The sequence below is a fragment of the Uncinocarpus reesii genome, genomic scaffold (assembly GCF_000003515.1).
Source record: "Uncinocarpus reesii 1704 scaffold_1 genomic scaffold, whole genome shotgun sequence".
Lineage (NCBI taxonomy): Eukaryota > Fungi > Ascomycota > Eurotiomycetes > Onygenales > Onygenaceae > Uncinocarpus > Uncinocarpus reesii.
Window position 1 is genome coordinate 3,619,402 of NW_003052500.1, and position 21,290 is coordinate 3,640,691.

Genomic DNA, 21,290 nt, shown 5'->3' on the forward strand with positions numbered 1-21,290 from the left:
TATTCAAGACCATCTTCCCTTCGATGAGAGAATTATCACGGCGGAATAAGGCCCGCGATTTAACCTTTTCCTTTCCCGTTTAATTTTGAATGCGTTGTCTCTGGATATGCTACTTGCACGGGATGAACTTTTACACATGCAAAGCCCCGATTCCAGGGATGGTGGTTTATGCGGCACCTTGCCGGACATGAGCGTCAGGGGACATCAGTATACAGGACCACAGCCAAAAAAAGGGATATTATATGATATTTACATGAAGTGCCAACTGTCTTGGTTTTATTAGTCCTAATTGATCTATATGCTAAAATGTGCTGCGAATAACATACGACAGTATCATTTTGCTAGATGAATCTCTTCTATTGTTAACCAGCCCTAAAGCTTGGCTGCCAGGGTCTAGCCTTTGCCACCAAGCAAGCTATGTTTGTAGCTAACTACTTGAACTACTCATCCTCCCTGTTGAAACAACTGTTCTTCTACATCTGCTCTAATCCAACGATGAGCTCCATTTACTCTGTTGTTCGCCAGTTATAGAAACTTAGGCACCTTTGTTAGTGCAGCCAGCAGCTTAACCATGGAGCCCTCTCAAACCGCCGCCGCTCGGAGACTCCCAGCATTCTCCCCAATCCGCGGCTCACAGTCCGGCCGCGAGCCAAACTCAACCACTCCAGGCACAAAGAGCAAACCCAAACACCGCCGCCACCTCTCTCACCGTGCCTATCTCCACGCCCACTTCCACAACGGCCTGTATCTCCCCGACCAACCATGGGTTCAGGATCATTTGATCGGCGGGGAAGATTCCTGGACGGGGCAACGTGACCTTGACCCGAACCTTGATGGGCGGCGAGAAAAGCATAGAAGGCTACGTCCACATCGGAGACACAGGTCGCACGACGGACGTCTAGGGAGTCGCCAAATTCGGAACGACATGGCTCCTGGGGAAGCTCGTGGGGAAGCTCGTGGGGTGCAGGCAGGCTCGTCAGAGAACGATCTAGGGGTTGGGCTGCCAGGAGAGGTATCCGAAGAGATAGGGAATGAGTTCCAGATGGATAATGTGATTCGGTTACCCTTTGTACAGCGCGAGGAGTACATTCGTCTGGAGGATGTCGAGAGGCAGAAGCAGAAAAGGAAAGACGCAGAGAAGTGTGTTTCACATGTCTATTTCCCAGCAATAAAAGTAAAGCTAACCATCTTATTGCCCAAAGGTCCAATTCCGTCGCCCTCTCCTCGCTTGCAGACCAGTCCCTTGCCTTTTCACAGCGTCTCGACACAGCGTATTACAACCTTCTCGACCGCCTGTCCAGCATTCGTTCCACCATTCGCTCCTTTCACACCCTACGCGACCTCACGACAAGCATCGACACCGATTTCAACAGTGAAGCGGCCAAACTCACCCAAAGCACCCGCAAACAGATCGCCGATTTTCAAGGATTCACCCCCCAGATCCGCAAAATCGAGGTGCTCGAGGCCAGAATGAAAAGCTGCCGGGAGCGGGCGTCGAATCTGGATCAGCGCCTTAAAACTGTGCGGGAGCAGATCGAGGCGTGGGACCAGAAAGAGGTAGAATGGCAAAAGAGGGTTAGTCGGAGATTAAGAATTCTGTGGGCCGTGATGGGGACCGCCGTCTTGTTTCTTGCCGTCATGGGTTTGGTAGATCGTTTTAAGCCGAGTTTGGCACCACAGGAGGCCCTCGGGGCTACGGACAGTTGGAAAACGCTCGTTTCCAGGTCTGCTGAGAACGAGACTGAATGCGGAGAGGGAACACCATGTCTGGAAGACGACGCGCATGCTACGAGACTCATCAGTACTTCTTTCGCATCCAAAGCGAAAGAAGCCCGTCAAAGCCTTGGGCCTAGAGTGCCTACTAGCGTATCTGAACAAAAGGACCCAGAAGATCAGATACAAAGAGTACTAGACGAATTATGAGAGTTGTCCCAATGTGGATTTGATGTAGTATGTGTTCATGATACCCCATATATTGTTAAATCTCATGCCAATTTATCAAGTGTCTCAAGTTTACCTAGTTATGATAAATGCATTCCATTCAGCCATTCCAAACCATAACCTCATAGTTCAAACAATAGAAGCAGTAAGTTCCTAGACGCCAAATCCCGAAGCAAGGCCAGAAGCACGCAACAACAATTTCCCTGTCACTCTGTCGCCCCTTTCTTTTTCTTCTTGTCTTCCACAATTTCCATGTTTTCTTCTGGTATCCCCTTCCCCTCCAGCCACTCCAGCACATCTTCACACACGTCGCCCTGCACTGTGATTTCCTCCCCCCCAGCCGGATTCTTGGTCACCGACGAACCCGTGGCAAACTTTTTCCCCAGCTCTTTAGCCACCTTCTTGTTTTCTAGGCCATGGGCCTCTATACCCGCGATTACAGTGACATGTTTCCGCTTATTCCGCTCGACACGCTTGATCTGGACCTTTGCGGCGGCCTTTCGTTCTTGGTCACGGGTCTCGGCCAGGGCGGCTTTCGCTTCCTTTTTAGCAGCGTCTTTGGCGGCACGTTGGCGGGCTTCAATGGAGAGGGTGGAAAGATTGGCGGCGATGGTTTCTTTGGGAGGAGAAAGGGGATAACGTTAGAGAGAGAATCCAACGTAGGAGGGATGGCAAGCAGAGAGGGGGGAGTACCCTCTGAGTATAGGCTCTGATGCATATCAGGGTGGCTTTGGTGTAGCCATTCTTCACACTTCTTTGCTGTGCCGCCAAACTCGCAATACTACACGGACGAACCCAGGGCCCGAACGGATTAGTGAGGCGCGTCAAGAGGTTTCAGGGAGTGTACGGTAATCAGGCGACAGGGTGGAATTTAAATGATTTCTCTAGAAAGTCGCGTTCTACACACCTCGGGAGGAAGCGAGCACACTGATATTCACACAAGGTCAACATGAAGCGTCCATCGAGGGGTCGGCGGGGTAGACGAGAGATGAAAGCTAGATTTTCTCACCTCCGCAATAAACAATGTGCCTAGCCTGGGGCTCAATAGGAGCTGCTTGGGACTCTGTTTCCGCCGATTCAGCCATGACAACGTAGATTTCTCGAGTATATTCCCGAGTGTTGAGGTGCTTTTCCCACGAGCACGAACGGGATAATTTACATACTACAGCTACTGAAATAACATTACGTATCTGTCGTATCTGACGTACCGGACTTTTATTAATCCGACGAGCACGTGATCGGATTCGGAATTTAGATTCGCCGATTTCCGGAGGCTTAAAGGTGCCCCAACAAGGAATCAGGGCTGATATTCTAACACATAATATGCTTGCACTGCGGTTGTGAGTAGAAAATGACGCTTTACAAGCGCCATCTGAAGCCTGGATGTTTCCAGTCGAGATTCTGAATAGCCTTCTGGTCCAATCCCGCCAAATCAGAACTGATATCCCTCTTCCCTCTCCGGTTATTATCCACCGCTGCCCAAAAGTGCAGCAACACAGCGATGATGAGCATCGTCCCGCTCGTGGCCAGGTTTAGCCCGTTGCCTATAGGATAGTCCGGTCCATCAAAGGGCAGGAAGGCCCAGGTGGAGATAAGGCCACCAACATTTCCAAACATCACGGTCATACCAATCGCGGCCGATCGAGCTGTGTCCGAGACTACGTTTGCCGATACCTGTGCATTGCACAACGCACCGAACGAAAAAGCCCCGCTAGTAATGAAGAAGGTAGCGCCGTAGCGGACACGGGCATTTTCGGACGCGAGAAACATGATGTAGCCGATCATCACCAGCGGTGCAGACATGATCATCCATATATTTCTATTGTCGAAGCGCCAGCTGAGGAGTGGAATGAAGATGGTAAAAAATGTCCCGACAACATAGGGAGGCACAGTTTGTAGCTGCTGTTGTACGACGGTTGAATCCGGGTAGATAACACGGATGATCGTGGGTAGGAAGAATGCCAGGCCTTGAACAGTGATGTTGTCGAGGAGGAATATCAGAGAAGTTGCAATCGTGACGGGACTGGAGAGGCCCCTGACGGTTTTAGTTTTGTCCACCTTGTCCAGAACCTCAGTAGTGCCAACGCGCTCGGATTTAACACGCGCAATGGCCAAAGCCTTTTCATCTTCGTTGAGCCAAATTGCGGTTTCCGGGCGGTCAGTCACGACGATGAAACCGATGAGCGACAAGCCAATGGTGATGATGCCCTCGATAGCAAAAATCATGCGCCACTCTTCTAGGCTTCCAAAATTGGGAAGTTTCAGAATGCCAGAGGCTAGCAGCCCACCGAAGCAGCCAGCTAGAGGTGCCATGGCAATATAGAGGGACAGGCGAAACGTAAGTTCACTCCGTCTGTACCATCTGGACATATAATAGGCAATTCCAGGAAGCATGCCGGCTTCGAAAACACCAAGGAGGAAGCGAACACCACTGACGGCGGCAATGTTGTCCACAAAGGCGGTGCCAACGGAACAGATTCCAAACGCGAGGGAGATTCCAGGTAGGTACCATCCTGGGCCCACCAATTTGCAAAGCATGTTGGAAGGAATCTCAAAAACTATATACGAAATGTAAAAGACGCTGAGCACGGCGTTGTAATCATAGCCTCGTAAACCCAAGTCTCTTTCAAGACCAGCGAGTCTTGCATTACCTAGAAAACTGATTAGGCTCCGAATTTGAGATTTCGCCTGGAATTGAATATCTCACCGATATTGGCTCGATCAATGAAGCAGAACAGATATAGCAACGCCACAGGAGGGACGATGTAGAAGTCGATTTTCGTGCGGAGTCTGCGCTCAGCCGCTCGATCAAACTCCACCAGCGGATTCCCATATCTAAGAGAAGAGGTATCCGTAAGTGAAATTGTCACCTAGTTAGATTCAGGTCTGAGGTCTACATACATGTCAGTGGCAACCTGCCCACGCTCCGCAGCTTCGCGAGCATCATTTTTCAAGGGCTTCTCGTTGCGCTCGACATTCAACTCGACATCGCCCGAGAGAGGCTTTTTGAGCTGGGAGGCCGTCATTGTGAGCACTTCCGCGGGGAGGTTTGCCGAATGGGACAGATTGGAAGGGCGACAGAAGCCGCTTTAGAGGATGGGAAGAAGGGGCAAGGTCGATTCCCAAGTCCATGAAAAGTTCGAGATGCCAAAGGGCAGCTCTTCCGGCATTTCTCATGCCTGTCCATTACACGACAGTGCCGCTGCTTTCATCTTAGGGGGACTTGGCGATTCAATCCTCTGCGCGAACGCGAGGAGATCCCTGGCAAACCATGCGCTGATGCTTGGTGCGAGGGCGAATCCGGCAGCGGGGATGGCCATGTCTGTGGCTCTTTTGAGCTTGCACCAAGCTTGAGTTATTGGGTGGATTTGGAGCTTGAAAGCTCTCGTGGTTTGGGATCCCGGGAACATGCCACGGCCCCAACTGTGGCCCCCCAAGAAAGGATCGTCTGGAACGGGTAAATGATTAAGCAGTGATCGACGGGTACAAGGTGAGGAGAGCTCGTTGAGTGAAACCGGGTTAAGCCAACGCGGTCATAAACCGATGGACGGGAAGGATACGAAAGATGTTGGAGCGCCAAGGGCATAATATGCAAGAAATATCAATTTCTTGCCATGTTGTGTGACAGTGTCTATCATGAATGCAGATAGGCGGTTGTAAATTAGTTATATTAGCCAATATTATCATTTATTGTTAGTTACTAGCTACATAGTTATTCGCGACTGACACAGTGATGACCGACTTGGAACGAACATTGGAGATTACAAATTGCACATACAATAGGAGAGAAACAGAGAAGTTTTGGATTGACCGACTGTAACCACTGGCCATTTGGAATTGCCTAAATGAACTTCAAGTGTCAAATGAAACCGACTGACCGTTAGGTGCAGTGTATCCTCATGCTGGCTTGAAATGAGGGATCCTGGAGAAGACGTGATGTAGTTGGCCGTTCCTGAGGCAAATAGTAGATGCATTTGTTCATGATAGATAGCACATGGTGGAGCTCTTGGTGATGAGCGAACTGTGGCATGATGCTTGCAAGGCTGTATTTGGGACCAGCCTTTCTTTCAAACCAAGAGTCACACTCTGCTTGGGGATCACAGTAGTGGCCCTAACCACATCAGCCAGTAGTGAAGGCGAGCAGTTCCAAAGTAAAGAGTTGAAAAAAAGCAGATGTAACTCCACATGTCACAACTAGTGAGACATGCAAATGGCCATTGGTTTTCTTCTTATAGTAATATCGGAAAACACTTGTCCCGGCAAAGGATAAACAAGTATTTGAAGATTTTTTCCCATGAGAAGAAAATATATCAAGACATAGTGTAAGATGAGATGTATCTCTCAGACTTGGGAATTTCTTTCCGTAAAAGATACTCATTTTCTCCAAGTCCCTCGGCTATAGTTAACTTTGACAGCAACATCCTTCTTCTTTTGAAGATCGTGTGCCAGCCAGAGAGCTGAAAATCCGCGTGGCCAAGTTTAGCTCCACACGGTATCACTTATTGAGCAACTTCTCCGAGGACAATGGGATAAAAGCTGCCTTTACTGTGCTCATCGTACCTGTGGGGGAGGGGGGGTCGGCGGTTTCGTCAAAGTCATAGTCGTCATAATTATAGTCAAGGAGATCGCCGTAGTCGCCCATGTTCTGAAAGACAAATTAGGTGCGGGAGGGTAACTAATCGAGGTATGTGCAAAAAAAAAACCAATAATGTAAATGGATGGAGAAGCGAGGGCGTCAGTGGCGGTGATGACGGCGGCTGTTGAGACTGGACCATCTGCAGGACGATATCTTTACCGTCTCGAATGTAGCCATGTGTTTGCACATCTCCCCGGATTTTCATTGATAACGTAAGTGGTGCGCAACGGGTAGGTTTGGCTGTCGCATTGGGATTTTCGTACGGCACACTCCGGTCCGGAGCGTCTCCTTCCAGCGGCTTGTTTGATAGCCCTGTCAAGGCTGTCAACCAGGACAAACTCACGACCAAGAAGTCGCTGGATCCAACCGTGGCCAAAGGGGACTGTGTTGCCTGGTGGTTGGATGCGATAGATAGCGGTTACTTTGGCTGGGCCGCAGCGTTCCGCCTCGATGTAATTGCGCAGAAAGTCTGGGAGGAGTGCCAGTCTCGAACGGCCTTTGATCCGTGGTCCTGCAGTATGTGACGCTATCCATGATGTCTCGATGTCGCACGTTGCTTGACCGTGGATTCCAGTCTGCTCTCACCGCCAGGAGCCCACTATCGACGGACCAGCCAGCTCCAGTTTTTCCCCGGTGACGGACCGGCGCGGAGGAATTGACTGCGGATTCTCCCTCCGACAAGGAGGGCGAGATGAAACCGCAACTCATCACCGTCGATACCAGCGCTGTTAAGGTTGCGAGCGATTTGGCTTTGATCCACGGAAATCCCATCCCATCGCACGCAAAGAGCAGGCCGGAGCCAAAAAGGAACTGCCAACTTTCGAATCCCTGTTGCCTGCAAGACCCATGGATTGCTTGTCCGTCAAGCTCCCGGGGCCTTTTTAGAGGCAGAATGATGATTCATTTCTGAACTCCAAATCGGCGGAAAAGCCTAGATATGCCCGTAGCAATTGATAAATAGATAGACATTCCTCTGTATCACTCCCCACACCCTCGTTCGTGTGTTGTCACGATAGTCGCTTTCGTCTAGAAACAATCCTGTTTTGCCCTCTGTTTTGGACCGACCAGAGCTGTCTGGAGCGCAGGGATCGCACGTTGCTGTCGAATCGCTTCCAGAGCACGTTTTCCAAGCCGTGGCGCCGAGTGTGTTGATAGCGTGTTCTTGTTCTTCATCTCGAGGGCCGCGACCGCCCTTCTCCACCCCGCCACTTTGCGACGCTTGTTGCCGGACAGAAAGACGAGAGAATCGCGGAGTCTGCGTCCATTGAGCATCGGAAGAGGGGTAGAGAGACAGTCAAGAACTGTGTCGACGTCTCGGCTATTTGATCAACTGGATTGTGTTTTAATCTACGCCTATCTTCATCGCTGGAAGCTCTGGGCATCACTGGGGAGCTCCCTTGTCTACGGAGGAGCCCCGAGAGAAAAGCTATTGATAAACAGAAAAAGTCCCGATACCCTTGCTGTCGACTCACGATAGCTCGCTAGACTGTGGCGATTATTCTATTTATTATTTTTTTTTCGTTTCTATTAAAGATTCGTGAAATCACCTGCTTTTTCGGCAGGATTTCTTTTCAAGACCTATATCTACTCAAGGGCGATTCTGAGCTGTTAACACTCTGAGTACCTTGAAGTTTTGCCTGGACGAGCATATCCGTTCACGAGATACCGCATCATCGAAGAAACCAAAGAAACAAGTATCCTAACAACGAATGAACCCGAGACCATGACGGACTCCCGGATGCCTCCCTATGGCCAGCCCTCCCCTGACCTTTCTTCTCAACCCCCCTCGCCTCAGGCTCGCTCTCGTCGTCCTTCCGAAAAGTTCCGGCCTGTAAGTCATATCAACACATTGTTCTACTGCTCAACGAGAGAAGCCTGGATTCCGAGTGTTGCCAGTGGCCCTTCATATGTTGCGGTCTCCGGCGTGTACGCACCGTCAAAGCACCGCCTGCTGGACTTTGAACCCAACCCAATTGGCGATGAATTGGCCCTTCCTGATTACGATGCAGGCTTCCACGAACCTAGCAAAACGGAAACATTGCAGAATCAACCAGCAGATGTTTCGCAACCTGACATTGGCCGAGATGACGATGGTGACAGTTGGTTTTCCAATCCGATGAATGTGCCCAAGACTGCTGGCGATGACAGCTGCTTGGAGAGGAGACCTACGCGACAGGTCGACTACCTCACCCATACCTGGAAACAGGAGGAAATTCGCGGTTCATGGAAATATCTAACGCGCAACCGGAGTTGCAAAAATAGCTGGAGATTGGAGAATGCCGCGTGGAGATCGTGGATGAAGACGAAAAACCACCTCCCTACTATTGCGCCGGAATCTATGGGCTGGTAAGTTATCGCACTCCAGGCACCTGATTCCATCTTGAGCGCTTGACATTGACAAGTAGTAGGCTTAAAGATGCCGACGTGACCTGGCTATTTGGCCCGTTACTAGTGGACGACAGAGACTATCCATCAAGCACCCGCCCGTCTTCTGTTGCTGTGCCGGCCTCGAATTCGCAGGGCGATCCGAAGCCCATCCTTAAGAAGAAGACCATATCCCAGGCTATTCTGCAGCATTCTCTTTCCACCGATTCCCTTCTTCAACATGCCGGCACCCTCATCAGATCGCAGACCGAAGATCGCCGTTTAGGACTTGGCCGGACGGTTTCTGACACCGCCATGCTTACTACCCACAACGAGAGCTCCCTGCAAGCTGCAGAAGTTGCGCCATCTGTCGCATCTTCAGGGACATCATCCCCAAATAGTCGACGCCACATCACGTTCAACCAAGTAGTCTCGCAAGTTGTCGCTGTTAACCGTGACGATTATGATGGAGATGACGAGGACGATGATTTTTCGGGCGACTATTGCTTGTTGGATGACGACGATGCCTCGTCCCTGAGTACTCTGGTGACAATGAAAGGGTCAGCTTCGCGACCGTCTTTGAGCAGCAACAGCACACCAAGGAGCAGCTTCAGCAGCGATACCAGGACCATCATTGCGCATTTGCCTCCCACTACCTTGAAATGGGATAGTGGCTCAGACACTGAGGATGATGAAACTCCATATTTTGGCCCGCCCTGGGATCGCCCAGGCCTCTCCCGGACCTTCTCCACGGATACGCTCAGGGCAACCTTTGGAAATACCGGCAGGTTGCCTTCACCAAACATATTGAGTACGTCGAACCCAGCGCTGGTTACAGTTGGCCCCAAACACCCAAGTTAGTTGATATCCCGCCGCCTTCTCCTCCAAACCCCGCGGCTTCAGCTGTTAAGGATTCAAATTTCCAGGAACCCAATGATGATGACGGGTGGTACCTTTCATCGTCCGGAGTTTTCATGCCATACTCATGTGGGGATCCCAAGAAGACCGATAAGAATGAGGCCGTTAACTCTACAAGTCGGGACCTGTTGAACAAGTTTACCGAAATAGCTAATACGCTCAGCGATATCGCCCATGTGCTCTGGAACGTCGGCTGGAAACCCTGACCCTGACCCTGACTAGGAACGAGGACTGGATCTCTTCTCTTAAGTCTTAACACTCTTTCTCTCACCCGCTTCCATGATGCACTATTAATGTTTATTCTTTTGCCAATATTGATTTATTCTTGTACAACATGGGAGGGGATGTTTTTGTTATTTGGCTTGCTGATTTACTTACATTTACGCAAACACTGTCCGACTTTTATAAAAAAATTTCCTTTTGTTTTTATCTGAATGATACCGGGAAAAAAAAAGGGCCACATTGGGTGACGGTTGGTTAGGGCATTGTGTTGGTGTACTCTACATTAATTTCTGGTCTGGCTTTTTGCATGTAGTTAACTAGTTACTTGAGCGCGGTGCGAACCGGGCATGCTGCTGACGGCATATTGCGCAATTGATAATATCCTAATATCCTCGTCAATCGACTCCATAACAACCCTATATAGTAGTTATACTTGCATCTGATATCTGCGAAGCCACAGCCTGGTCACGTGAACATCCCCTGTCCTCGAGATTCTGGGGAAAAACAGCTCGAGGCAGCGCGCATCCATTGAACATTCAACTCCAGCTCAAGTGCCGCGCCCAACTAGTCATTCGAGCTTCAGCTGAGCTCAATTGCGCGCTTTGATTCGGCATCATTCCCTATGGCGACTTTGGGCTATCACTCAGAGATGACCGTGCTTTGATTGAGGTACGGACTCGCTTGAGCTCTCCGGCTGGAAAGCTTCTTAACGGCTTATTTTGATTGGCATTTAATAGTTCATCGCGAACTCGGGAAGGAAAACAGCGCGAGCGGTTAAAAAAGAAAAGAAAAACAAAAAGGGAAGAAAGACAACAACAACAACCCCGGACGGGTTTCTAGCCCGCCTTTCTCTGCCGCGAAATTACCCCTTCGTCCGTCCCGGTCCTGTGGTTCAATAGCCCTCTAGCCCAGCATGGAGAACATCAATGTGTCGGAACTGGCGGAGCGACTGGGCAGCGATGAAGATGCCGTTCGTAAAATGGCCGTGTTCAAACTGCAGTCCAATATCGGCGACCCTTCGTTTGCGGACGTTTTCATTTCCGAAGGAGGACTGGTCAAACTGAAGCATCTGGCCATGACTGCTACTGGAAACACTTTGGCGTATAGTCTGACTTCATTTGCGAGGCTCTTGGAAGTCGATAAGGGGTGGGATGTGGTGGATGAAGAGTTTATCGAGAGGGTGCGTGCTGGCTTTTCCCGGAAGTCCTTTTGCATGGTTGCAAGAATTTTCCCCGTCTAATCACTAAACCAGATTGTTCAACTCATTGTTACGCACCCGCTCGTTAACATCCTGCGCGGTGCAATGTCTATCCTGGTCTCGATCGTTTCACACCCGCGTGGCTCGGGCCGCAATTCCACCTACAGTCAGTCTGGCCTTTTCGGATTCCACGCGCTCAAGCCCGCGATCGCGATCCACTCCCAATTTCTCGAAATGCTCGTTAGCAGGCTGTCCTCCGCTGACCATGCGCTCTGCGCCAATGCTCTACAACTGATCAATAGTCTGATGAGGGACTCGATAATGTCTGAAAGCGAGGCAGAATGGCCCAGGTTTATCAAGCGGTTACAGGATTTGGGCGTGATCCGGGCTGTGTATGTTCTTATGCAGGGTTCCGCGCTGCAAGATTTGGCTCAACCCTTGTTGGAGTTCCAGTCTCTCACTAAAGTACTACTGAAAAAATGGAGAGATCTTGCAGTGGATCTGGAGACACCGGATCACCGCAGGGCTTTGAAGGGCATCCATCTTGCTAGTAACCCCGCAAAGCCACAAGAGACCGAGAAGACTGGATCCAGAAGACATAATCCGCATAAATGGCGAAGACTTGGCTTTGAGTCAGAGAGCCCTCAATGGGATTTCCACGAAATGGGGTTCTTGGGAATGATGGATTTTACAGACTTCGTCAGGAGGTATCAAGATCAATTTCAGAAGATGCTCCTAGAGCAATCCACAAAGCCCTCGGAGCAGCGCTGCCCAATAGCTAGAGCGTCTTTGAACGTAACGGCGATTTTATACGAGCATTTCGAGATCGACAAGGCAGATCTGGAAGACCCGAAAAGCTATATGATCCTTGAATCACGGTCCAATTTCGACAAGGTCTTCAAACCATTATTGCTTCATTGGCCTCGGTTGCACGTTTCGGCCCTGAATGCATTTTTCCGCTTGTGGAAAGCAACCGGAGCGCAATTGGAAGACTTTTCAAAAATCACCGAACTGGTACGGATTCTCGTTGAATCTGTCATTGGCGGTGCTACGCGGACCAAGGATATGCATGAAATTGAAGAGGAGATGAATGATTTTGAATACCAACGGCTCCGGGAATTGCAAATGGAATTGCTGGAGCTAACATACGAAGACGTTTGGGGGCAACACCTTCATCGGGTGCGGGAAGAGCTACACCATGAAGCCCTACAGTTTGTAAAGGAGCAGCGGATCAGGTGTCTGCTGCAAGGCGCCTGGTTCCCGATAGAATCGATTTCCAAAGGCGAAAATGGAGTAGCTTCAAGACCAGATGCGAAGCGGACCAATACCACGTCATACCGATATGCACAGCTGTCGCATAATCGGCGAATTCTTCACTATGCTGACTTCGACTCTGTGGACAACGACATCCCTGATATTGACGACCTTACACATAAAAGTATGCTCTCCTGCTCTTGATAACCCAAAACAGTTACTGACAGTAGATAGTCGACCTCAGCACGGTCTCATCCGTTGTTTCGAATGTCTCAGCGTCTTCGGACGATTCTTCTGGCTCCACCATCAAAACGCTTCCTCAACCTTCTTCCTCCACGAGAATCACAATTCATGGCTACGCTCAAAAACCATCTTCTGCTGAAAACAACGCCAAAGCACTGTCTGACGCACATGATGGCAATGCCAGCCGACAACGCTCCAACACGGCGAAAACAAACCAAACCCAAAAGGAAATCGTGCTTTTGACACTCCACCCTCAATCGCACAGCATTGCATCCGAGTGGCTCGATGGCCTTCTCATGCTCCTCAATCAGCAGCCGATAACTGCCGAGACAAACAAACTTATTAACTTGGTGAGTAATTACGGACTCAAAATCCGATTGTTGAATGTACGATTCGATGATGCCACTTTTATGGGAGAATGCCCGGAAATCCCTAGCCGAGAAGGCTTGGATGAAGATTATTACTATGATGTTTTTGGTGGTTCTTAATTGATTTTACGGTGCGTTCATGTTGAGACTTGGTGGTTTTAGTCGTTTTGATATTTTTGCTTGATACCAAGATTTATATATGTTGAGATCGCTTGTCAATAATGAAGTACGGGAGGATGTGCGAACTGGTTTCGTCACGTTTTCCCAAATAAATACCTTTTTGTCTTCATCAGATTCTTTCCCCGCCTTCCAGGTCATGACCAGCCTGCATCTCTTTGAACCTCTCCTCCTTGCTGCCGGCCAGATCCCTTCCCGCCTTTTCTTCCATCTTCCCTGTCAACAAATCCCCGAACCCTAGACAACTTGCCGCAAAGTCGAAAATCAACTTCTCCGCCTTTGGCGCATTCTTAGTCAACCCGTGATCATCCCCTTCGAACAAGTGCAGCTCACTCGCCCCTTTACTCCCATACTCGCGGTATAAACTCTGCGAACACGTCGGCGCCAGCACCGTGTCACCGGTGCCATGCAGCAACAGCAGCGGACGCGGACTCAGTTTCCGCACCCCCGACGTCCCCGCCGTCTGAGACGCCACGGTCGCGATCCCCCGGACCCGCTCCGGATCACGCGCGGCGACCGTGAAGCATGGACTGCCGCCAAAGGACCAGCCTACGAGGACGAATTTGGTGGATGAGCAGTGTTTGGAGAGATAGGTGAAGGAGGCGAGGACGTCGGCTGAGCAGAAGTCGGAGTGGGCTGGTTCGCGGTAGTCGAGACGGATGCAGGGGATGGAGAGGAGGAGGGAGAATTTCTCGGCGAGGGAAGGGTAGATTCCTGGGGCGAAGGGAATTGGGCGTTAGAAAGTTTGGAAGATACGGACCCAAGGGGGGGGGGGAGGCATATAAAAGTATGTACCTGACGGACCGCTGACACCTCCACCCGCACCGCTGATCAACACCACGGCAGCGCCGTTGGCGCGATGGGGATCAAAGTCGGGAGGTAGGTGAAGAATTGCCGGGGCTTCGTGGTCCAGCGGATCTTTCACCTTGATCTTGACGGTCTGGGCGTTTGAGGGTCGCGTACTCAAGTTCCGGACTCGAGGAGGGTGGATGGGGCCCAGATCCTCGGGGGAATGATGGGTTATAGTCATGATTTTGTTTGGGTGCCGCAATTATGAATATCAGTGCATAGCGAATTAACCAGTCTGTCTGCAAAAGCAGACCAAAGCTGCTGAGCAGTGTATATATGTACGAGGGCAGCCCATTCGACGAAGAAATCTTGACTATTCCTCCCAGAGCGGGTGACATCAGGGTGGCGAGCTCATGACGCACAAACATAGTTAGACACTGGACAGGTAAACAAACAACCATAGGAGAAGAAAAGCAAAGCTCCCGTATAACTAATAGTCTCAACTGTGCTTGAGCCTTTTGAGGCCTACAAGATTCCCCTTCTTGGTACGGAATACTCAGCTTTGACTATTTCACATTTTCTATTTCATTTTGTCAAAGCGGAGTCACCTTTATTTGATTCCAAGTCAAAACAAGCAGAGCCCAATGTATGTAATCAATTAGCATAGTTATACATATGTTATTCCCAAAATCTCCGATGAATCCAATTCCCCCAAGGGCGCATTACGCCTTCCACTCAGTCCTGCCAAACTTGACGATATCAGCCTGTTCCACAACCCAGTATTTCGACGGTGCTTTTCCATCTTCGGCCATACGAGCTGCCATCACGGCCGCCCTACCAATGGTAGTTTGATCCTGGCCTACACTCGAGGTGTTAGTACACATATCTTAGTCCGGTGATTGTTGACACAAAGTGCTCATACCCAGCATATCCTGGACCCCTTGCCCCAGCTTGTTTATATTTCCGACAACACTCTCCCAGAACGGAGCTTTGGGCTTCTCCCTCCCGAGAATCATACCCGGCCTCAGAATGATAGCATGGTCGAAATCAAGCTCCTTGATGGCGTCCTCCACGCCGACCTTCATTCTCGAGTACGGTACGTGGCTAGCAAGGAAACCCCTAGTTCCGGCACTGGAGATGAACACATATGTCTTTACTTCCGCCTCCTTGGCCGCTTTGGCGTTCTCTATACACAGATCATGGTCGATCTTCCACTGGTTCTGGATTCCGCCGGCTGCGGCTCTCGTGGTGCCGACGGCGTTGAACACCACGGATGGTTTGGGGGAGAGGGAGGAGATCATGCCGCCCCATTTGGAGGTGTCGCCTTCCTCGAGGGCTTGGAGCTTCGGGGACTGAGCATTCGGGAGTCTTCGTGAGATTGTTTTGACGGAGGAGAATGCGTCTGAGGCAAGGAGAGTGGCGAGAATTTGAGAGCCGACGGCTCCTGTGCAGCCGAATACCGCTGCTGTCGTCATGGCTGAAGAATGTCGCTGTCAGAGTAGTTACCTACCAGGAAGAACACAATCAATCGAATTTTTGGGCGATCGTGTAGCTATCAGACAACTGGGGGCTTAGGTAATGTTTGAAGCTCAAGCTGCGACACGACGTCACTGGGATGGCTTGGCGTGCATGCCCAGAGTTTGCTGTAACTACGGAGTAAGAAGCTTGAAAAGGGGTTAGGGTCATTCCTTAGCTACTGGTCATCAGCTCTTTGATCACTCTTAGAAAGAGCAAGCTGCTTCTAGAGCTATATAAGATATTCTGAGCTCTAACTCTTGACGGCCAGGCTCAACTCTCCCTGGAGAACGGAGGATGACAGGGCTCTTTCGCAAAAGGGATGCCAAGCCAGCACCCACGCTGATACGGGCTAGTGCAGGCTTGACGTATTCAGTTAGTGCGGTTTGACCAATCAATATGCTGATAGCCTCTATAGCTACCCAAGATATCCCTCAATAGCGCAATTAGCTAATACACTCCCTGCTGGTGAACCGTCGACCTCGCAAACCGTTCATCCAACAGCTGGAAGCCGATGAATTCTCCCACAGCGTTTCTGCACTGACGTCTGAGATATGTTCGCTTTCCCTTGGTGCCATGGCCGCTCCACCTCCCAAGAAGCGGCAGAGGCGCCTTGTAGTCCAGTCGTCGGATGAGGACGACACTTACCTTCCCTTATCCTCTTCAATCACAGCCCCAGCAAGCCAACGCGGTACGCAGACGCGATTGACGACGACCGAGTCCCAGATAGCTTCCGCTGCTAGCAAAGCGGATACATGTGCAGCTCGTACGCGTCGTTCCAAGCCTCAGCCGAAGAAAACCTCATCTCGTGTTTCGAACAGCCGGATACCTTCTACCCAAACGACCCCCGCGTCCTCTCCAGATAAACGGAAGACAGGCAAAAGGCCAATTTCCGATAAATCGTCGTCATCGAAATCTCTTCACTCGTTTTTCGCCCCTGCAACTGAGGAGCAGCGATGGAGCAAGGCCGTGGAGAATCATACACTGGATATTGTCGAAGAAATCGAGGACGAGGAATGCGGAGATGATTTGTACAATTGGACTAGTGCTCGTTCTTATAACAACGAAGCGTCTCCCCAAAGAGTAAAACATGACGAAGTGAACGCGGGCCTTACCATTGGCCGACGGAAAGCGAGCGCCTACGAGGCACGGACTCAGGATGAGAAGAGACCTCCAGCAAGAGAATCAAAACCCGTGAAACGGTTTTTACTTCCCTCTCAAGCTGACCTAGGGACCTCTCCATCGACGGTGGTGGGTGATCAGTTGAAACCGTGGACTGAGCGATTTGTGCCGACCAATCTAGACGAATTGGCGGTTCACAAGAAAAAGGTGGCGGATGTTCAGAAATGGCTGGTAGATGTCTTCACTAGCCGAAGTAAGCGTGTGGGTAGTCGTCCAGTTTCTGTTGCCTTCTCTGTGCTGGTTGACTAACAGTATTAGCGAGTTCTTGTACTCAAAGGCCCTGCAGGCAGCGGGAAAACAACTACGATTTCGCTGTTGTCGAAAGCCCTGGGTTACGATATCATTGAATGGAAGAATTCTTCCGGGATGGAATATTTATCCACTGGATATATTTCCATGGGTGCTCAATTTGACGATTTTCTTGGGCGGAGTGGTAAATTTAGTAATCTAACGCTATCGGAAGACCCAACGGCTTCCCAGTTTACTATTGACGAGAATCCCACTCCACCGGGGAATCACAGGCGCGTCATTCTTATTGAAGAATTTCCAACGTCCTTGAGCCAGGGTTCTTCGACCCTCCTCGGGTTTAGGTCAGCACTTCAAAGATATCTTGCGGCCGCTGTACCGTCCATGGGGGTCAAAGGTTGGCTCCCGCAATCTGATATTGGATCAAGTCCACCCATTATCATCATCGTATCAGAAACCTTGCTGGGAACCGGCGCAGCTTTGTCCGATAACTTTACGGTCTATCGACTTCTTGGTCCTGAGATATCGAACCATCCCGGCGTAAGCATCATTGAATTTAATCCGGTTGCACCGACATTCATAACAAAGGCCCTAGACCTTGTTTTAAAAAAAGAAGCCCGATCATCTGGGCGGAGGCGGATTCCGGGCCCTTCTGCTCTGAAAGGATTCGCAGATATGGGCGATATTAGAAGCGCTATTGCGTCAATGGAGTTCTTATGCTTACGAGGTGACGAAGATGGGAATTGGAGTGGAACCGTGGCTAGTCGAATTAAAAAGAGCGGAAGATCAGCAGCAGCTCTTACGAATATGGAAAAGGAATCGCTGTTGGCTATCACCCACAGAGAATCCAGCCTAGGGATATTTCACGCCGTTGGTAAGGTTGTATATAACAAACGGGAGGATCCAACAATCACTGTGGCCCCAAATGCACAGGCGCCTCAACCTCCACATTACCTCCATCATTTTGCCCGACGGAAAGTATCCCAAGTCTCGATTGATGACTTGATCAATGAAACTGGCACGGATATCCAGACTTTCGTTGCCGCTCTCCATGAGAATTATATCCTTTCTTGCGATGGCGACGACTTTACAGATCATTTTGCTGATTGCATCGCAGAATTATCTGATGCGGACATCCTTGCGCCAGACAGCCGCAGGGGATCACAATTCACCCGAAATGAGGCGGGATTAGCTCGATCATCCGTTCAAGGCTCCGGGACGAGTGTTGATCTACTGCGTCAAGACGAGATCAGTTTTCAAATAGCTGTGCGAGGATTGTTGTTTTCGCTTCCTTATCCTGTAAAGCGCCGGGGTGCTCCCGGCGCTTATGGCAGCGATGCTTACAAGATGTTTTTCCCGACCTCGATGCGTCTTTGGCGGGAAATAGAGGAACAATCCGGTCTTTTGGATATGTGGATTCGCCGTTTAGCGTGCCCGACTTCAACTAATCAGTCGCCTGGTTCCGCATCACATCGGGAAGGGATAGCATCCTGGGGTAGTCGTCAGGAGTTTGGTATTTCGCCGCCTGAAGCAGATGCGCCAGCTCATTCTATCGCTAGCGGGTCAAGCTTGTCTTCAGAAGAAGTCCTTTTAGAGTACTTACCGTACTTGAGACTGATCACTAGAGATCCATCCACGATCGCAGACCTCGAACGGTTAACGCAATTCCGCGGTATGGTTGGGCGAAATAACGTTATATCCGACGAAGACCTGGGAGTACTTGAAGATTTAGAAGTGGAACATTGGGCCACAGACCCTATGCCCCAGTCCCCACAGAAAAGGGGCATATCAAATAGGATGCCACCGCCACCGCGTCCCCCGGCTTTACGGGTTCGAGAGACAGCGCCTCAGGTTGAGGACGGAGAAGCAAAATTGGTTCTTAGTGATGACGATATTGAAGATTGAGCGGGTTGTTTATCCGATTATTTTGATATTCTCTGGATATGAGCACCTGAGGTTTATTCTCGGTTTTGGATGATCGCAGTACCCCTGGAAAGCTTTCAAAAGCATAGCTGTTCAACAATGGTATAACTCGCGCCTTAGGGCTTCCCACATGCAATTCAAACTCCAAGACTATCTTCGTATTGATTTTGATGAATCCAACGTATTCTCGTAGTGTTTGTTAGCACCTCATGAAGGGGCTGACTCAGCATAACCTCAACTTCCTGGTGACTCCTCGCGACGCGAGTTGACTTGCATTCAGCGCGATCAAGTCTACCGACTATGGAGAGCAGTTAATGTTTGGCCACCAGCCTGGTGCTAATTCTACTCCTTGTACCAGCCACCATTAATTTCACTGCGTCACGGGCTGTTGCTTTCTACCTCGTCTTGTCCCACGCCCGTCCTCCGCTAGCAAAAGTGCCCCGAGCAATCAGCAAGAAAACAAGCCTAAGCATACTGTCTGCCACTGCATGAGCCCGGTTTAGCCCAAAATGTCCAGCGCGACAGATGGTTTGGATCGCACAAGGCACCGCAGGACACAGCAAATCTCAGAATCCATAGAGAATCACCCTCCGGGGAATGATTCATTGGATGCTCTCCACGGCACTACTCAGCCCAATGGCTCCATGCATGGCGTAAAGCGGGATACGACACCACGCTCTAGAGAGACAAAAGGCCCGGAGGGGGTGGCAAGCATTGCAAGTGCGGTTGCGCATGCGACTGTCCCCGCATGGCTGAATATAGGGTTCATGATGGCTCTTATTTTTGGTGGATGTTGCGCAAATGTGAGTGATTTACGTGGTGTACATTCGATTTTAGGACTAATTGGCTCTCTGTGGCTAGGTCTTCACACTAGAAGCGATTGTTAGGTGAGTCAAGGCTAGAAACAGCGCTCCAGTACTCCGAACCTGATTGCTGATAATGGACGTCTTTGCTACTTTGAAGAGATATGCCACAGGCTGGTGAGTGCAAATCATACTGCATGGCCAATATATCGTTCTCATGGGCTAACTTTAAGGTAGGTGCACTTATTACCTTTACTCAATTCGCCGTAACCTCGCTCCTTACTCTTCCAAACGTGCTCTCTTTCTCTGCAGGCATTGGTTCGATGTTTTTCAAACCGCGTGGTGTTCCATTGAAAGAGTGGATCATATTTACGGCCTTTTTCATGACCGTCAATTTGATGAATAACTCCGCTTTTTTATTCAAGATTTCCGTGCCATTGCACATTATCATACGAAGCGGCGGGCCTGTGACATCCATGATAATCGGATACTTGTATAATTCGAAAAGGTATACGCGTGTTCAGGTTTTCGCAGTCTCTATGCTTTCAATTGGAGTAGTCACATCTGCACTAGCAGATGCTAGTTCAAAAGGCAAATCGCTGAATATCGGAGTAACTGACAGCGACGCTTCGCCCATGAGAACTCTGGTTGGATTTGGTGTTTTGGGGCTGGCGATGGTGCTCGCAGCATTTCAGGGCGTTTATGCTGATCGGCTCTATCAAAAGTACGGCCGAGATAATTGGCGTGAAGGCCTGTTTTATTCGCATGCTCTTTCGCTGCTTATCTTGCTGCCTACATATCCAAAATTTCTCCCACAAATTAAGTCTTTACTCTCGTCACCGTCAATCCTTGCTTCTTCGCCCAGCGTCGCCTCTATCCTATCTACGGACTCTTTCGCTAGTCCAGTTCCTAGCAAGGCTATCACTAGTTCGATCCCTGCGTACACGCCTACACCGTTGGCCTTGAAAAATGTGATGTCTCAATCCCGGTCAGTTCTTGTTACGATTTTAGGCGGCCCTCTCGTCCGCTCGACGCTTTCTCATATTCCGTTAAAATTGGCCTACCTGTTTCTGAACGCACTAACTCAATTTCTCTGCATTCGTGGCGTCTATTTGCTGAGTGCGAAATCATCTTCACTCACTGTGACCGTTGTCTTGAATATTCGCAAACTGGTGAGCCTGATCTTGAGCGTATATTTATTTGGGAATCATTTGTCCCGCGGCGCGATGGCAGGAGCTGCAATCGTGTTCCTGGCTGGTGGGATTTATGCGTGGGAGGGTACCAGGCTGCGAAATAAGCAAGAAGAGAGAAAGAAAAAGTAGATATGGGAATTTTTGGCAAGGGCTAAGGCGTTCCCAAGTACTTGACTTGACATTTTGGGCGGGGATATTGGGGGGGTTTTAGACATCATAAACCTCGACTCAGGACGCATTTTGTCGTGTCCGGTAGCCCATACTGTACAGAGCATTATATCCGTCTTAGATCTTAGAGAATAGAATGATAACAATCGT

At 50.0% G+C, this 21,290-nt stretch overlaps 9 protein-coding genes across 9 annotated transcripts; 5 read left to right on the top strand and 4 right to left on the bottom strand.

Moving 5' to 3' along the window:
* Nucleotides 1-571: 571 nt before the first annotated feature.
* UREG_01435 (uncharacterized protein) lies at nt 572-1,923 on the top strand (the record flags this gene model as incomplete). The annotated part of the gene is made up of 2 exons (XM_002541873.1): nt 572-1,140; nt 1,203-1,923. 2 exons carry the CDS (start codon nt 572-574, stop codon nt 1,921-1,923), a joined length of 1,290 nt encoding a protein of 429 aa, XP_002541919.1.
* A 1,377-nt stretch (nt 1,924-3,300) lies between these two features.
* Nucleotides 3,301-4,967, bottom strand: UREG_01436 (Tna1 protein; the record flags this gene model as incomplete). Its single annotated transcript, XM_002541874.1, has 3 exons — nt 3,301-4,592; nt 4,649-4,776; nt 4,843-4,967. 3 exons carry the CDS (start codon nt 4,965-4,967, stop codon nt 3,301-3,303), a joined length of 1,545 nt encoding a protein of 514 aa, XP_002541920.1.
* A 1,284-nt stretch (nt 4,968-6,251) lies between these two features.
* Nucleotides 6,252-6,583, bottom strand: UREG_01437 (uncharacterized protein; the record flags this gene model as incomplete). The annotated part of the gene is made up of 2 exons (XM_002541875.1): nt 6,252-6,337; nt 6,502-6,583. 2 exons carry the CDS (start codon nt 6,581-6,583, stop codon nt 6,252-6,254), a joined length of 168 nt encoding a protein of 55 aa, XP_002541921.1.
* Nucleotides 6,584-8,300: 1,717 nt separating this feature from the next.
* On the top strand, nt 8,301-10,081 carry UREG_01438 (uncharacterized protein; the record flags this gene model as incomplete). The annotated part of the gene is made up of 3 exons (XM_002541876.1): nt 8,301-8,923; nt 8,986-9,797; nt 10,023-10,081. 3 exons carry the CDS (start codon nt 8,301-8,303, stop codon nt 10,079-10,081), a joined length of 1,494 nt encoding a protein of 497 aa, XP_002541922.1.
* A 913-nt stretch (nt 10,082-10,994) lies between these two features.
* On the top strand, nt 10,995-13,264 carry UREG_01439 (uncharacterized protein; the record flags this gene model as incomplete). Its single annotated transcript, XM_002541877.1, has 3 exons — nt 10,995-11,261; nt 11,334-12,717; nt 12,768-13,264. 3 exons carry the CDS (start codon nt 10,995-10,997, stop codon nt 13,262-13,264), a joined length of 2,148 nt encoding a protein of 715 aa, XP_002541923.1.
* A 169-nt stretch (nt 13,265-13,433) lies between these two features.
* On the bottom strand, nt 13,434-14,351 carry UREG_01440 (uncharacterized protein; the record flags this gene model as incomplete). Its single annotated transcript, XM_002541878.1, has 3 exons — nt 13,434-13,633; nt 13,697-14,035; nt 14,117-14,351. The coding sequence occupies 3 exons, from the start codon at nt 14,349-14,351 to the stop codon at nt 13,434-13,436; spliced, it is 774 nt and encodes a 257-aa protein (XP_002541924.1).
* A 481-nt stretch (nt 14,352-14,832) lies between these two features.
* On the bottom strand, nt 14,833-15,585 carry UREG_01441 (uncharacterized protein; the record flags this gene model as incomplete). The annotated part of the gene is made up of 2 exons (XM_002541879.1): nt 14,833-14,969; nt 15,033-15,585. 2 exons carry the CDS (start codon nt 15,583-15,585, stop codon nt 14,833-14,835), a joined length of 690 nt encoding a protein of 229 aa, XP_002541925.1.
* Nucleotides 15,586-16,201: 616 nt separating this feature from the next.
* UREG_01442 (uncharacterized protein) lies at nt 16,202-18,958 on the top strand (the record flags this gene model as incomplete). The annotated part of the gene is made up of 2 exons (XM_002541880.1): nt 16,202-17,008; nt 17,066-18,958. 2 exons carry the CDS (start codon nt 16,202-16,204, stop codon nt 18,956-18,958), a joined length of 2,700 nt encoding a protein of 899 aa, XP_002541926.1.
* A 527-nt stretch (nt 18,959-19,485) lies between these two features.
* On the top strand, nt 19,486-21,101 carry UREG_01443 (uncharacterized protein; the record flags this gene model as incomplete). The annotated part of the gene is made up of 4 exons (XM_002541881.1): nt 19,486-19,779; nt 19,838-19,863; nt 19,940-19,956; nt 20,092-21,101. 4 exons carry the CDS (start codon nt 19,486-19,488, stop codon nt 21,099-21,101), a joined length of 1,347 nt encoding a protein of 448 aa, XP_002541927.1.
* Between the last annotated feature and the right edge of the window lie 189 nt (nt 21,102-21,290).